The sequence below is a fragment of the Scedosporium apiospermum genome (genome assembly GCF_000732125.1).
Source record: "Scedosporium apiospermum strain IHEM 14462 chromosome Unknown SEQ_SAPIO_0086, whole genome shotgun sequence".
Classification (NCBI taxonomy): domain Eukaryota; kingdom Fungi; phylum Ascomycota; class Sordariomycetes; order Microascales; family Microascaceae; genus Scedosporium; species Scedosporium apiospermum.
The window spans coordinates 443,927-456,805 of NW_015971787.1; the positions used below are offsets into that span (position 1 = coordinate 443,927).

The 12,879-nt window shown below is 50.6% G+C and overlaps 4 protein-coding genes and 1 pseudogene across 4 annotated transcripts; 4 read left to right on the forward strand and 1 right to left on the reverse strand.

The window, feature by feature from the left end:
• Positions 1 to 1,091: 1,091 nt before the first annotated feature.
• Positions 1,092 to 1,514, forward strand: SAPIO_CDS2362 (uncharacterized protein; the record flags this gene model as incomplete). The annotated part of the gene is made up of 3 exons (XM_016785400.1): positions 1,092 to 1,334; positions 1,395 to 1,438; positions 1,496 to 1,514. 3 exons carry the CDS (start codon positions 1,092 to 1,094, stop codon positions 1,512 to 1,514), a joined length of 306 nt encoding a protein of 101 aa, XP_016644776.1.
• Positions 1,515 to 1,902: 388 nt separating this feature from the next.
• SAPIO_CDS2363 (uncharacterized protein) lies at positions 1,903 to 2,939 on the reverse strand (the record flags this gene model as incomplete). The annotated part of the gene is made up of 2 exons (XM_016785401.1): positions 1,903 to 2,845; positions 2,902 to 2,939. 2 exons carry the CDS (start codon positions 2,937 to 2,939, stop codon positions 1,903 to 1,905), a joined length of 981 nt encoding a protein of 326 aa, XP_016644777.1.
• Positions 2,940 to 7,035: 4,096 nt separating this feature from the next.
• SAPIO_CDS2364 (uncharacterized protein) lies at positions 7,036 to 8,717 on the forward strand (the record flags this gene model as incomplete). The annotated part of the gene is made up of 3 exons (XM_016785402.1): positions 7,036 to 7,151; positions 7,219 to 7,346; positions 7,426 to 8,717. The coding sequence occupies 3 exons, from the start codon at positions 7,036 to 7,038 to the stop codon at positions 8,715 to 8,717; spliced, it is 1,536 nt and encodes a 511-aa protein (XP_016644778.1).
• A 683-nt stretch (positions 8,718 to 9,400) lies between these two features.
• SAPIO_CDS2365 (uncharacterized protein) lies at positions 9,401 to 10,198 on the forward strand (the record flags this gene model as incomplete). Its single annotated transcript, XM_016785403.1, has 2 exons — positions 9,401 to 9,418; positions 9,551 to 10,198. The coding sequence occupies 2 exons, from the start codon at positions 9,401 to 9,403 to the stop codon at positions 10,196 to 10,198; spliced, it is 666 nt and encodes a 221-aa protein (XP_016644779.1).
• Positions 10,199 to 10,850: 652 nt separating this feature from the next.
• Positions 10,851 to 12,116, forward strand: SAPIO_CDS2366 (annotated as a pseudogene; the record flags this gene model as incomplete).
• Positions 12,117 to 12,879: the final 763 nt, after the last annotated feature.

Here is a 12,879-nt window from a genome sequence, read left to right on the forward strand (position 1 = left end):
TGGGTTCAGGAATCATCCTTGCAAGTTGCAACTTCATGATACTACTTTTTACACTTGCGTCGACACGGCAATATTAGTCTTCGTGCCAATGTCGTCATGCTCAACATTCAGCTCCCTGCCCTGCCTACTGCCGATCCTTTTCCATTATGTTGAGAACGCCCAGAGCCCACTCCGCATCGCATTCTGCATCGGGTTCAAGGGCGGTCAGCAAAGCTTTAAAAACGGCGTCGACTCCAGCAAAGACGACCAATAAATCCCCAACCGACGTGGCGGAGCGGCACGGAATGGCCTCAGCTCGTCTCGGATCGGCGTGAGGTTTCCCGGATTAATGATCTGATTCGGCTCTAGCTGAAAGGATATTTTTAGCGCACCTGTTAAAACCTCCATCTATGGCCATAGAGCTGGGATGTCATTCATGCGCGCTTATGGCCCTATAGGGAGATCTTCGTGTGGCTCAGCGTCGCGGCTCGCCTCTTCTGGGCGTTGGATCTGAAACTTAATTCGATCCTCCATCACGCGGTTCCCCGCATTCCAACTCGCTGCGTGTGGTGGAAATGCTCATGATCGGAACTGGTAAGATCGGGGGAATATTACGTTTAGTGATCGGCAACGTCTCTTGGAAGTCTTACAAGAAGGCTATCTCGATGGATTCACGGAACCAACCAACCTGCCCTAGGAACTTTATGATCTAAACTTGGAAGCTGGGCACCGCGTTTGGATTGGATCGTCGTCGCAGAAGGCTTGGCTGTTCGAGTCTAGGTGACGATGGATAGTTCCTCCGACGGTAGTGTAAGAATGGTGAGAAGATGAAGCAGGCAAGAGAACGAGGAGGCGTAGACTGAAAAGAAGAAGAAGATATCGCAAGAAATTGATATTCGAGAGCAGAATTTCAAGTATAAAAGGGGAGGCAAGTTCCCCTTCAATCGACGGAAAAGAAACTCTCATCACCAAGCTCACCAGACCAGCAAGCAAAAGACACCGGCTCCCAAACACTCAAACAAGTTCAACAATTACATCTTCCCAAGCCCTTCCCAAGCCTTTCTCAATCTAACTACCCTGCCGAAACCACTTCCTCAAAACACAAGATCAAAATGCAGTTCTTCAAGGCCGTTCTCTCCACCATCCTCATCGCTGCCCCCATGTGCGCCGTGGCTGCTCCTGCCGAGGCCAACTCCATCGATGCTCGTGGCCCCAGCGATGTCGATACCCTCATCTCGCAGCTTCTCAACCTTGTCGACGTCGACACCGAGGTCGGCCTTGAGACCCGCGATCTCGAGGCCCGTGCTGGCTGGACCTGCTCCTGGCTTGCCGGAAACAAGGGTTGCCAGATCAAGGTAATCCGATTTATCCCTGGCTTGATAGCAACCGATTCTGATCTTTTCGTCTTTCTCTAGTGCTTCCTTCTCAAGGGATCTGGTGGCTACTGCAATGGCCAGAAGTAAGTGCTAGACAGTTGAAAACAGTATATCCAATAATGCTAACAGGTCCCTTGCAGCATCTGCACGTGCTACTAAGGCCTCACGACCCATAATTGAACTCACAGTAGGCCACGGCAATAGAGTTTAAGTTGCCTAGCTCTTGCACGCCAACTCGGGATTGGACATTGTTTGGACTTTCTTTTCGCTTTACTGGGGCTCGCCGAGGCGCATGAGGGTAACACACTGGTTGATTGATTGGGCGGTTGGTTTCAAGGTATCTCCACTCATTTAGTTAGCTAGCTACGTACAGTCTGATTTCCAAGGGTCTCTTTCCTCTTCTTGAATCGATCTTTGCGTGCTGTCAAAATGTGACTTGGTGATATGAGCTACATCTCGACACCTTTGGCAGGTCAGTTGAGGCCCCAGGATGCTTCGTCTCGAAACGACAACCTCACAAACACTGCATCATAGCGCTAGTAGCATCTCAATCCAACCGGTCCAAGGTTGAGCCGATGACGCGCTCGAACAAATCCTCATAAGTTCTCAGCAGATCCTTAAAGCCCTTATGCGGCCATAATTTCTCAATATAGCAGGCGGTGAATAAGGATACTAGTTGTCGCAGTAGATCGGGAGTTTCCTCCTCAAATGTGAATCGCAGAAGCTCCACTATATCTTCAAGGGTGTCCTCTCGTACGTCGTATACGCAAAGACACTGGTGTAGCCGATGGATTGAAAGCGAAGCGAGGTTCGAAATCATATAGCAATCAGCAAGGAGATACACCTTTGTGTGGACAAGGAGGAAGTTTTTGAGCCCATTGAATTCTGTCTCCTTGTAAGGTGGCAGGTTGAGATCGACATCGCTGCCGACATATGTCTTGCCCTTGAATTTGGCCCACATAGAATCCCGTTTCCGCCAAGCTGCTGGTGCAAACTGACAATCGTCGGGTTTCTCGACGTCGTCCAAATTTTTGCCTTTCTTTCCCTTTTTGGATTTTTTGGTTGTACGTGGAATAACGGCGATCTCGTCCGGTTCCTCTGGCAGGTACGCTACCGGTTCCTCTGGCGCTACCGGTACCTCTAACAGGTACGCTGCCGGCTCCTCTGGCAGGTACTCTACCGGTTCCTCTGCCGGTTTCTCTATCTCTTGGGCCCAAAATGCGATTACGGGAGGAGCAGCCGGCGATGGAAGCGGCGGGGGCTGGTCGGTCTTCACTCCATAATTGCCAGTGTACGCATATTCGCAGAACAGCACAAAAGTCAACTCATCGACCGTATCTAGGACGGCATGGTTCGCTTTGGCTTCGCTAAAATCGCCATGGACCAGGTTATACAGTGGCTGAGATTGGCTGGCGATGACAGCAGAATGGATGAAAAACTCTCTTCCATTGGGCCCTACGGAGAATCGGAACGGGGGCGATGAAAAGACGCTGGGTAAGATGGGTTAGCATGGTGTAATTTTCAGACATTGACAGGATAGGCACACCTCTCGAAGGCGGTTGTCTCTTTATCGGTATTTGACATCGTTCATAGGCGGGCAGAGAGTCCGGAAGTTGAAGGAAGGTGGAAGAACAGGAAGAGGGTGGCCGGGAATAATTTCAAGTATTGTTGTTGGGCACAAACGGCAGCCGTGTGCGGGTGTTGCTGGGCCTCCTGCATCTATCTATGTTTTCTGGCGAATCGAGAGGCTTTTTGCATGCATGAAGTAACCCAGAATCTAAGTGGTTCATATTTCCCAACATTTTGAGACCAAATTCAATGCATTATTAAATCTACGATCCATAAGTCTGTCTCCGGACGTGATGTAGCGTAAGTATCCGTTATTTGAATTCTGTAGGCTCCTCGCTTGCTTGTCGGAAGATTCACCTCCTAGTGGAATCAATCTACAACTGTCAAACGACACGCTCATCCTCATCCGCTCGGCTCTGCCTTATGACTCTCACGGAACTTTTAGTTTTGCGAATAGGCCCGGCTTGAGCGTATTGCATCCTTGCTCTTCACTTGCGATCACCAAGCCATTCAGGGGGTCTCCACGACTGCTGCCTAAGACTGGCTTGATTGCGAAGCTGGAAGGTAAGGGACGATCATAGCTCAAGACTTTAGTAGGGTAATGCATCCAAATTTGTGAGAATAACTGGCCTTGCCAGTTGTTTAGGGAAAGCCATCGTCAAGCGAGGCTGGCGATGACGTATGGGTCATCCTTTCATGTGAGTTCAGTCGGCTACTCACAGATAACCGTAGTGTGTCCTTCTCCGTCCGAGGTATATTGATGCGCAGGTGCAGCGGATATAACCCAAACACCAACGCCTGCTCTGGTTCAAACCCGCGGAGTTGATGGCCGCGATCCTCGCAAGTGAACAAATCGGCTATCTGACAGTGAATGAAATATGCGGGTCTCGAATTGCCGATTATAATTCGCACCATCCTTTCCTCAAAGATCATATGCCTCGTCTTGTCGCGAGTCGAAGGGCGAGAAAGCTGGGTAGGGAGAACTTGTAGACACACGGTCAGCTGAATGGCTGGGTCGTCTTGCTGTGCATGCTGTTCATTGCTCCTGTCTTTCGAAGCCATCCTGCCAGCCACTCCAATGGCTCATGAATAGCCTCTGTCGAAGCTTGTCGTGATCGTGTTGTGTCCATGGATGCCGGATGCTGGCTAACTACCCCCGAGCCATCGAGAGAAGGGCGTAGCTCAAAAAAAGCACCCAGCCTAAAGGCAGTGTGCGACTCTTGCCCATCCCTCCTAGCAATATGGGTAGTCGCAGAATGTTGCCGGCGTTATATCCGCTGATGGATGAATCGAGCAATTCGTTGTTCGGAAGGCGGGTCATCGCGCCACATTTGTAATGGCTCGTAATATACGACAGTGCCCGTCATTCACAGATTTTTTCAGCAGCAGCCATTGGAACCTGTTGTCCTAGATCAACCGGTGTGGCTCTTCGGCATGGACTTCAATGTGGTTAGTGATATCGAAAGCCAAACGGACGATGCGTCGCGCTGTCAAGCATGGAGTCTTTCTCTGTCAGCTTCAACCAGCGTTTGGCGCTATACCTGGAATGACTCGTCATCTGCCGATTGGAGCACGACCGAATGGTCCACGGGCATTCACATGGCGTCTGGACGTGGCATCTACACTCGCAGAATTCTCGTCTGTTACCTCTGTCACGAGGACATCCTTTGGCGCGACGTCGGTGCACATCTTACGAGATCTCGAGAGATGTGGAAATGGCGATGATAAGAAGCTGAAGAATAAAATATATTCGATACTATCGAACGTCTCGTGAATCCCCTGAATCGACCCATCGCTCTCAGCCCCCCTGCCAGGGTCCCTCTGCCAACGCATCCATGCCTGGGATGCTTTATCGGAGTGTATGGTCTATAAGCCACACACCCCCGGCTTCCGATAATGGGATGCCTCGGCAAACTGCATAGAGGCTCCCTTCGGACTCATCGGATCCGGGGTAGAATGTGACAATGAAGGGCTGCTTGGTGAGATGTCACCAAACTGGGGAATGGGAGTGTAACATTAGTCCAAATTGAGACTAGAAGACTGCGCGGGGGCAACATTTAAGATTTCTCCCTTTGGACGGACTGGATCTAGGCAATCTGCGCTACTTCGTACTCATGTACTCAGGACGAAACCCATGGCATCAATGGACTGAAAGCCCGGCAACTAGCAGAGCGTAGCAGAAGTGAGATCTCTCTAAAGCCATATGATTTATGGGGACAGCTTGCTCCTTTGCTCCTATGCTCCACCTGTGCTATGTGCTCAGTAATTTGATATTTTCATATACTTTTCGTCTTAATTTGTTTCATTTTCCTTTGATATTTTCTCGATTTTACTTTTCTTTTTTTTCCTTGGACCCATTAAACTTATTTACTTGTGACTCTGACACCAAAACAGGAAAAGTGGCAGAAAGCATCTCTGGGTTCCCCGCCTTCGGTTCTCCAACTCGGCACTTTGCTTGATCAAGCTGGCCTACCAGAACAAAGGCAAATACTCTGAGCTTAACCCCACGATTCGCCGCGGGGAGATAGCTTCATTCTAGCCCGAGACTGGCACAACGCTAAAAATGCCGATCTGAGACCCGGCGACAGCACCTCGTCGTCAGCCAAGGAGACTGTGCGCTGTCAATGACACCTTCCCCATTAATTATCCTTAAAATTTCCTTTTAAATATTAGCTTCGATGGGACAATCTTGGATATTTCTGGGGAAGCCTGAGAGTTTAATCTGGTGCTGGGGAGTGCGGGGGACCTGGTGGACCAATGAGGCCGCTTTCCGAAGATTTCATGATCGGAAATGGATTCCCAGATAAGGTAGATTGTAAGGACGTGTCGAAACTTCATGCCCAGTGGTGCCAGACTCGGACGGTGCTGGGCTCAGATGGTTCTAGGCTCAGATGGTCCAGGAGTACTGACGTACCACGTACCGCAGTACTTGAATGCACGAGCATCGATATGGATTGTGCTGCCCTGTGCTTCCCTGTGCTGCCACGCTCGCCATCTCTCCGATGTGACGCAGGCTGGGCTCTGACCCTGGCGAACCTTGCAGTTGGCTCCGAGTCCAACGTACATGTGGCTAGCTACCTTGGCATCACATTACTGCTACTGTAGCAGTAGCAGTCTTGGAAAGCTCAAACAAGACAAACTTGTGCAAAGTACTGGAGTCTTGCCCCCCACTGATGCAAGACATGCAGGTTTCCGAGTCATGTACTTGTCGCTGGCTTGACCGCCTGGTCTTCCAGAGCACAGCAGGTACCGAGGCATGTCGGGATAAGCTTTGGTTCTTGAAGGATTTGATGGGAGAAGAGATGGATGGATGAATGTGTGGTTATGTGTTATGGATAAGACCTGTCGAAAAGAGGTAAGCACTAACTGTATCGACATTTCCAAGCGTCCCTTCATCACCGTCCTCGCTTCCGGTGGCGGTGGCGTATCATGCTCACGCCTGGTGCTGATGCAAAGGGGGGCCGGGGATGCACACTTCTCCACGGAGTCCGGGCCTTTGCAGAAGAGAGTACTTCATACCCGCCCGCCAAGAACCTGCCCCCCATCCGATGGTAGGATCTATTCTGAACAAAAGCCAGCGCCGTTCAGAGACTGTTTTCCTAGCCCGGCCCCACTTGCCCGGTTCCCTGTTTGGCTATTCCCCACGGGGACCCCAGAAAAATTGCGAGAAATATCTTTGGATAGAGTACCCAATATCTACGAAGTGAGTGCGAAGTTGGATAAGTGCCGACACGTTGTACCGAGCGAGCTTCTACACTGCTAATGACGCGCCTTAATACTCAAGATAACCAATGAAACGGTGGGCGTGCATGGATCATCAGGTACAAATTCTTACGCCTTTTCCCTTCCTCCTTGGACGAGGGTGAGGACGCTACGAAGCGAAGCGTAGGTAGGATTTGGGAGGGGACGACCCGGCGATAAGGATCGGCAAATTGACGTGCTCGACGCTGATCAACCTTGTATAAATAACTCCGTTTCTGTTTCGTTTCGCATCGACGCGTTCGCTTCAAGGTCTCAATCCGCCATCAAGCGCACTCCTCATCACCAAGTCGCGTTTGAAACGAGCTGCGTCTCTATTCCACTGGGCAAAGAGCTCAACCCACCGCCCAACATGACCCACATGAAGCCAACAGTAGAATCCATTGAGAGGACCGATGACAATATCGAGGCCCTCAAGGATTCCACTTTGCGGACCGCCGCGGAGAGTGGCCAGGCTGCGACAGACAAGTATGCTCCTTCTCGTCGAAACCGTTCAATTGTTTCGTTGTTCAGCTTAAGCCAACCGTTTTCACAGATATGGCCAGTCTCTCGTCTATATCGACCCCGTCGCCGAGCGTCGTTTACGGTGGAAGATCGATCTTTACGTCGTCCCAACAGTAGCGCTGCTGTACCTCTTCTGCTTTATTGATCGCGCCAATATCGGTAAGAAGATAAAATCCCCTCGTTGCCAAGATGACGGCAATCGGCAGACTGTTGCTAACCACCGATCCTACCTTCACAGGCAACGCGAAGATCGCCGGCCTCGATACCGACCTCAAAATGAAGGGCTACGACTATAACATCATTATCACCGCCTTTTACGTCTCCTACATCGTCTTCGAGATCCCCTCCAATATCGTCTGCAAATGGATGGGTCCGGGTTGGTTTATCCCCATCGTAACGCTTCTTTTCGGAATAGCATCGCTGGGTACGGCGTTCGTGAAGACCATCCCACAAGCTGCCGTCGTGCGCTTCATTCTTGGCATCTTCGAAGCTGGCATGCTGCCCGGAATCGCCTATTATCTCTCCCGTTGGTATCGTCGTTCTGAGCTCGTGTTCCGTCTCTCGCTCTATATCGTCATGGCGCCTCTTGCTGGCGCGTTTGGCGGCCTTTTGGCTTCGGCGATTCTGTCTCTAGATCATTTCGGCGGATTGCACCGCTGGCGCATGATCTTCGCTATTGAAGGCATCATCACCATCGGCCTCGCTTTGATCAGCTTCGCGACACTCACCGATCGTCCCGAAACGGCCCGGTGGCTGAACCAGACCGAAAAGGAGCTCGCGATTGCTCGAGTCAAGTCTGAGCGTGTTGGTACCACGGAGGTGCTGGATAAGATGGATAAAATCAAGCTTAAGCGAGGCATCCTATCCCCCGTCACCCTCAGCACTTCCTTGGTCTTCCTATTCGATAACGTTACCGTCCAAGGTCTAGGCTTCTTCCTGCCAACCATTGTGAAGAGCATCTACAAGGAGAAGACTACCATCCAGCAGCAACTATGGACAGTCCCTCCGTACGCCGTCGGCGCCTTCTTCACCGTCCTGTTCCCTCTCTTCAGTTGGCGCATGGACAGGCGCCAGATCTTCTTCATTATCTGCGCACCCATTTGCATGATCGGCTACAGCATGTTCCTAGGATCCTATGACCAGTCTGTCCGCTACGGTGCCACCTTCCTCATCGCGTCTTCCATGTTCGCTTTCGGTCCTCTGACCAACGCTCAAGTCTCGGCGAACGTTGTCAGTGACACCGCTCGCAGCGCGGCCATTGGTATGAACGTGATGATGGGCAACATCGGCGGCCTTGTTTCAGCTTGGTCATTCCTTCCTTGGGACGGCCCCGATTATCATATTGGAAACGGTCTTAATTTGGCCACCTCCGGCACCATTCTGATACTCAGTGTCTTCACTTTGATCTGGATGAAGAGGGATAACAAGAAGAGGGATAACCGGAATATTGACGCGGAGCTGAGCGGGATGTCGCAGCAACAGATCCAAGACCTGGACTGGAAGCATCCGGCTTTCCGTTGGAAGCCTTGAAGGGCGAGAAGATTGATATAAATAGGAAGTCTTCCCATAGGCGTACGGTTGGGCCGAATATCCGGGCTTTATCATCGGGAGGAACACACTCTTGTTGTACTTAGAGACGAGGCCTTGGGTAGATTCAGACTAAATTTGGGGTGTTTTATTTGTTTTCTTTTAATATACATGATGTTATTCTCACCATTCTCTAAACGCCGTTACTGCCCAGCTGTTAATGAACCCAATTATCACTGAACTGCAGATCGTTTACCGGACCCGTGAGACAAAATTTAGGTCGAATTGCTATCCCAAGTTCATGATTTTCAGGCTCGTTAAGGTCTGCGCAATTCACGAAGGGAACCCATTGATATTTCATAAGTATTATTATTTTAAATCAGTAAAACAGACAGACCTGTTAATCGCCAAATTCAATATTTTTTTCCGATATTTATTCTCTTATTACTTAAAAAAATCTTTCTAACTGTGTATTGGAAAGAAAATAGATTACCAAATAATTCATAGGAGCTTCTATATATAGTAACCTAAAAACGGCTGTTTTATGCTGCGAGAATTGCAGATATTTAATCACCAGGATGCAACGCCGTCATGATTCGATGAAAAGAGGGGTGCTCCCTTCCTTGGCCTCCCCCCCATCTCCGGTAAAGCTATCATTCAGAAGAATATCGTCTCAGCACACACCGATGCCCAGGCCGCAAGAAGTACGTATTTTCATCCTTGGGGGTGTCCGCTCCGGCCGAACAACCTTGATCCGACGGGTAGGTTTGCTATGATCCTCGAGTGCCTTTCTCTGAAGAACGCCCTCGGTTCGCAAGCGCTGAAACTAGAATTAGTTCGTCCACGGAATCTTCGACAATTCCTACGACCCGACCGATGCCGGTGAGTCGGATCGAAAGCTTATCGATCTGGAGGACACAAAAGTAATCGTCGACCTCTGCCGTCTCTCTGCCAATGCCAGCTACGGCAATTTCTTTGCCACCGTCGGACCTGCGGATGCCATGATCTCAGTCATCGCCCCGGAAAATCCGATCGCTGTGGAGGAGACCCGGGAATTTAGATTGGACACAGTCAAGTCCCTCCCTGGCTCGGATGTTGGCGGCCATATCGTTGAAAGAGTAGCTATCATGAAGGATATTGAGGTTCCTTGGAACATCCGCATCCCCAGGTACGGGGATCCAGAGATTGAACCCGAAGTGCTCAGCAGCGAGGAGAGGAAGAAAAGGGAAGAAGAATGGCAAAGAAAGGCTGAGAAGGGTTATGACTTCGCCAACCAACTCGGCGTAAAGGTTACGGTGGTGTGTCCTCGGACAGGCGAAGGTGTGGATGAAGTATTCAGAGAGGTAGCTCGTGAAGTGTTGGAGAAGAGGAAAGCAAAAGACCAAAAGATTATCGAAGAAGCAAAACGAGAAGAGGAAAAGCGGCGAAAAGCGGCGCGGTCACCCATGTCACGACTAAAAAGACTATTCTCGAAGGTAGCCTAGTCGCCCAACGTGGAACGATGACACATGACAGCCCTTACATGCCCCCATATCTACTCGTAAAAAAAATCCCATTTCCTTCTTCAGACGTGGCAGGCTCCTGCTCCAGTCTGAGCCAGGGTGAGCAAAGGTCGGCTGGACCACGGCGGCTATAGTTGCCATGTATGTATGCACAGCATAAGCAATTCCATTGATAGCGGAGTTACGTGGATCGGTTTCTAAACCCACTTTCCAGACACAATATCGGACGTAGACATCCTGTTCCATCGAGTTGAAAGAGTCAATGACCTCTCGCATACACAGGTAAACTGCATCGTCCTGGAGAGCAAGAATTCTTATATGCGGGGAAAAGTGGGCCAAATATGGCACGGATAGCTGAAATTATATGCTCCAACCGCGGACAGCAAATTCAGTCAATTTAATTTCCTTGATAATTCCTGGATCACCGGAAATGGGGAGACGATAGCTGTTCTTAGCAACTACTTTCGTCGACTGTAGGGACTAGCCCGACTTCGGCACGGGACTTGGGGCTCAGTAATTCTGGCATCAACGTCGATTCACATTAACTTCACGTCGATTTGGCAACTCCTCACCTTGTACTTTCTCAGGGGAGGGAAACCTGGCAAATCTAATCGACCAGTTTGCTAATAGAACCATGTCGGACTCTTCTTGCACGCGAATTGATGATATCCCCAACGAGATCTGGTTACTCGTTTTCTCCACTCTCCAGCCCCAGTACGCGTTTGATCAGACATGGCGGAAGCGTGTTTACCCATCTCACTCTAGGTATGGGTCGTCGCCAAAGTTGACCGGCACCCTCTGCAATATTTCTCGCGTCTCAAAACGCTTTCATGCCCTTGCCCAGCCTCTGATCTACCAGACACTATTGGTGACACAATCTACTGCATGGGGGCTACTCATGCGAACGCTCGGCCAACAGGTCGTTCTCGCTAGGACGGTGAGGAAACTTCATATATCGTTTCCCTCCGCAATTCCATGGCCCGACGACATCATGCAAAACGCCCTCGCGGCAGCTCGTTCCCGCCTCGAGTTGCCGGAGGAAATTGGACAACACTGGTCTGGTACTCCCGCTGACAGGCGCAGTGACGCGGCAGCTGCGTTCCTCGTGGCGCTCACTCCGAATATAGAGCTTCTCATCCTTGGTATTCCCGCCCGATCCTCTCTCATCTCCGCTGTCTTCCGGAGCGCAATCGACGCACAGCCGTACTCTGGCTCTCAAGCAGCGCAGGGTCCATCGATGCCTGCGAAACGCTTTGCTTGTTTAAGGGAGATATGCGTGAAACCCGCTGCGGATGCGCCGTACGCTCTCTCGGTCGGCAGTGTCAAGGAAGTTTTCTCTCTCCCGGCTTTGGAGACATTTCGCGGGTCTCAAATTTCTTGGGTACAAGAAGACGGCTTGCATGAGTTTGTCATGCCAGACGTCTCCTCCGGCCTTCGACATGTCCATCTTGAAGCTGTATATATTAGGGTCAGCGGGATAAGCAGCCTCCTCTCACACTGCCCCGAACTAAAAACCTTGCGGGTGGAGGTGATAGTGTCAGCTTCGGGGCTCGATTATGAGGCCTTGGGCCAAGAACTCCGGGTCAATGGAAAGCGGCTCGAGACCGTCGATATGGATTTTGATTATCCGGTATATGACGACGAATTTAGTGGGTCGGACGAGCCGGAGATACGCCAGAACGGAAGGATTGGCCCGCTTAAGGATTTGCATCAGCTGAAGCATCTTAGTATCCCTCGCCAGATCCTGGTTGGCCCCGAATTTTCAGGTAGTGAAACAGGTCCGTTAGGGCCAGGACGGAAATGTCCGCCTTTAAAGCTTTTGGAAGCGGTGCCGGATTCTTTGGAGACTTTGTACCTGTACAGTCGCTCAGGCGATGACGATCACCACATTGTGGGATGATAAAGCCAAGGAAGCCAGTGAAACTTCGACAGATAGGGGTAGACAAATCCCTCAGCCTCCCTGAAATTATATGGGCATCGGGATGGGAATTTTGTCGAGGACTTGGTCTCTGTTTAAGACGTCGTGATTCGGTGCCTGGAGTTTGACGCTGGTATATAGCACCTAGCTACATAGGAACACCCGTTTCTAGTCATCCTCGCTCTCCGCCGACTTCGCTGGAACATGGGAAGCAACCAGTTCTGAGGTGCTTATACTTGACCAAACTTACGTCGTGTCCTCTGCTTGAAACTGGTATGCATTATCGTGAAAGCGAGAAAACGCCTATTTGTCCTTGCTCTGCCGATCTTGGACATTATGTCAAGCGCACAAAACTAATACAGGACCGTCCCTCCCCCTGATCGAGATGCAGCTTAAACTCTCTGCAATGCTGGCCTCCGTTGTGTCCACATAATCACACACTCTACAGACCCGATGACATGACGGGGGAACACATGAAGGTAAGGAGGAGATTGCCCTAGTATCCTACCGAGGTCACGAATTCAGGCGCTAAATACAAACTTGACGCCTGTTGGCTTTTCTGACTCTCGGAGGTGACTCAGGTAAGGCATTAACGCTATGTTCTTGGCCGTCGGGGCACTTCTCTGACAAGGGAAACCCAGGGAAAGGTGCATCAGCACAGAATTTCAAGCGGTGTTGCCGGGGTGAAACGCTCCATGTCTCAAGGCCGATTTGGTTGATGGATATCGTGCGTGGATGCATGCGG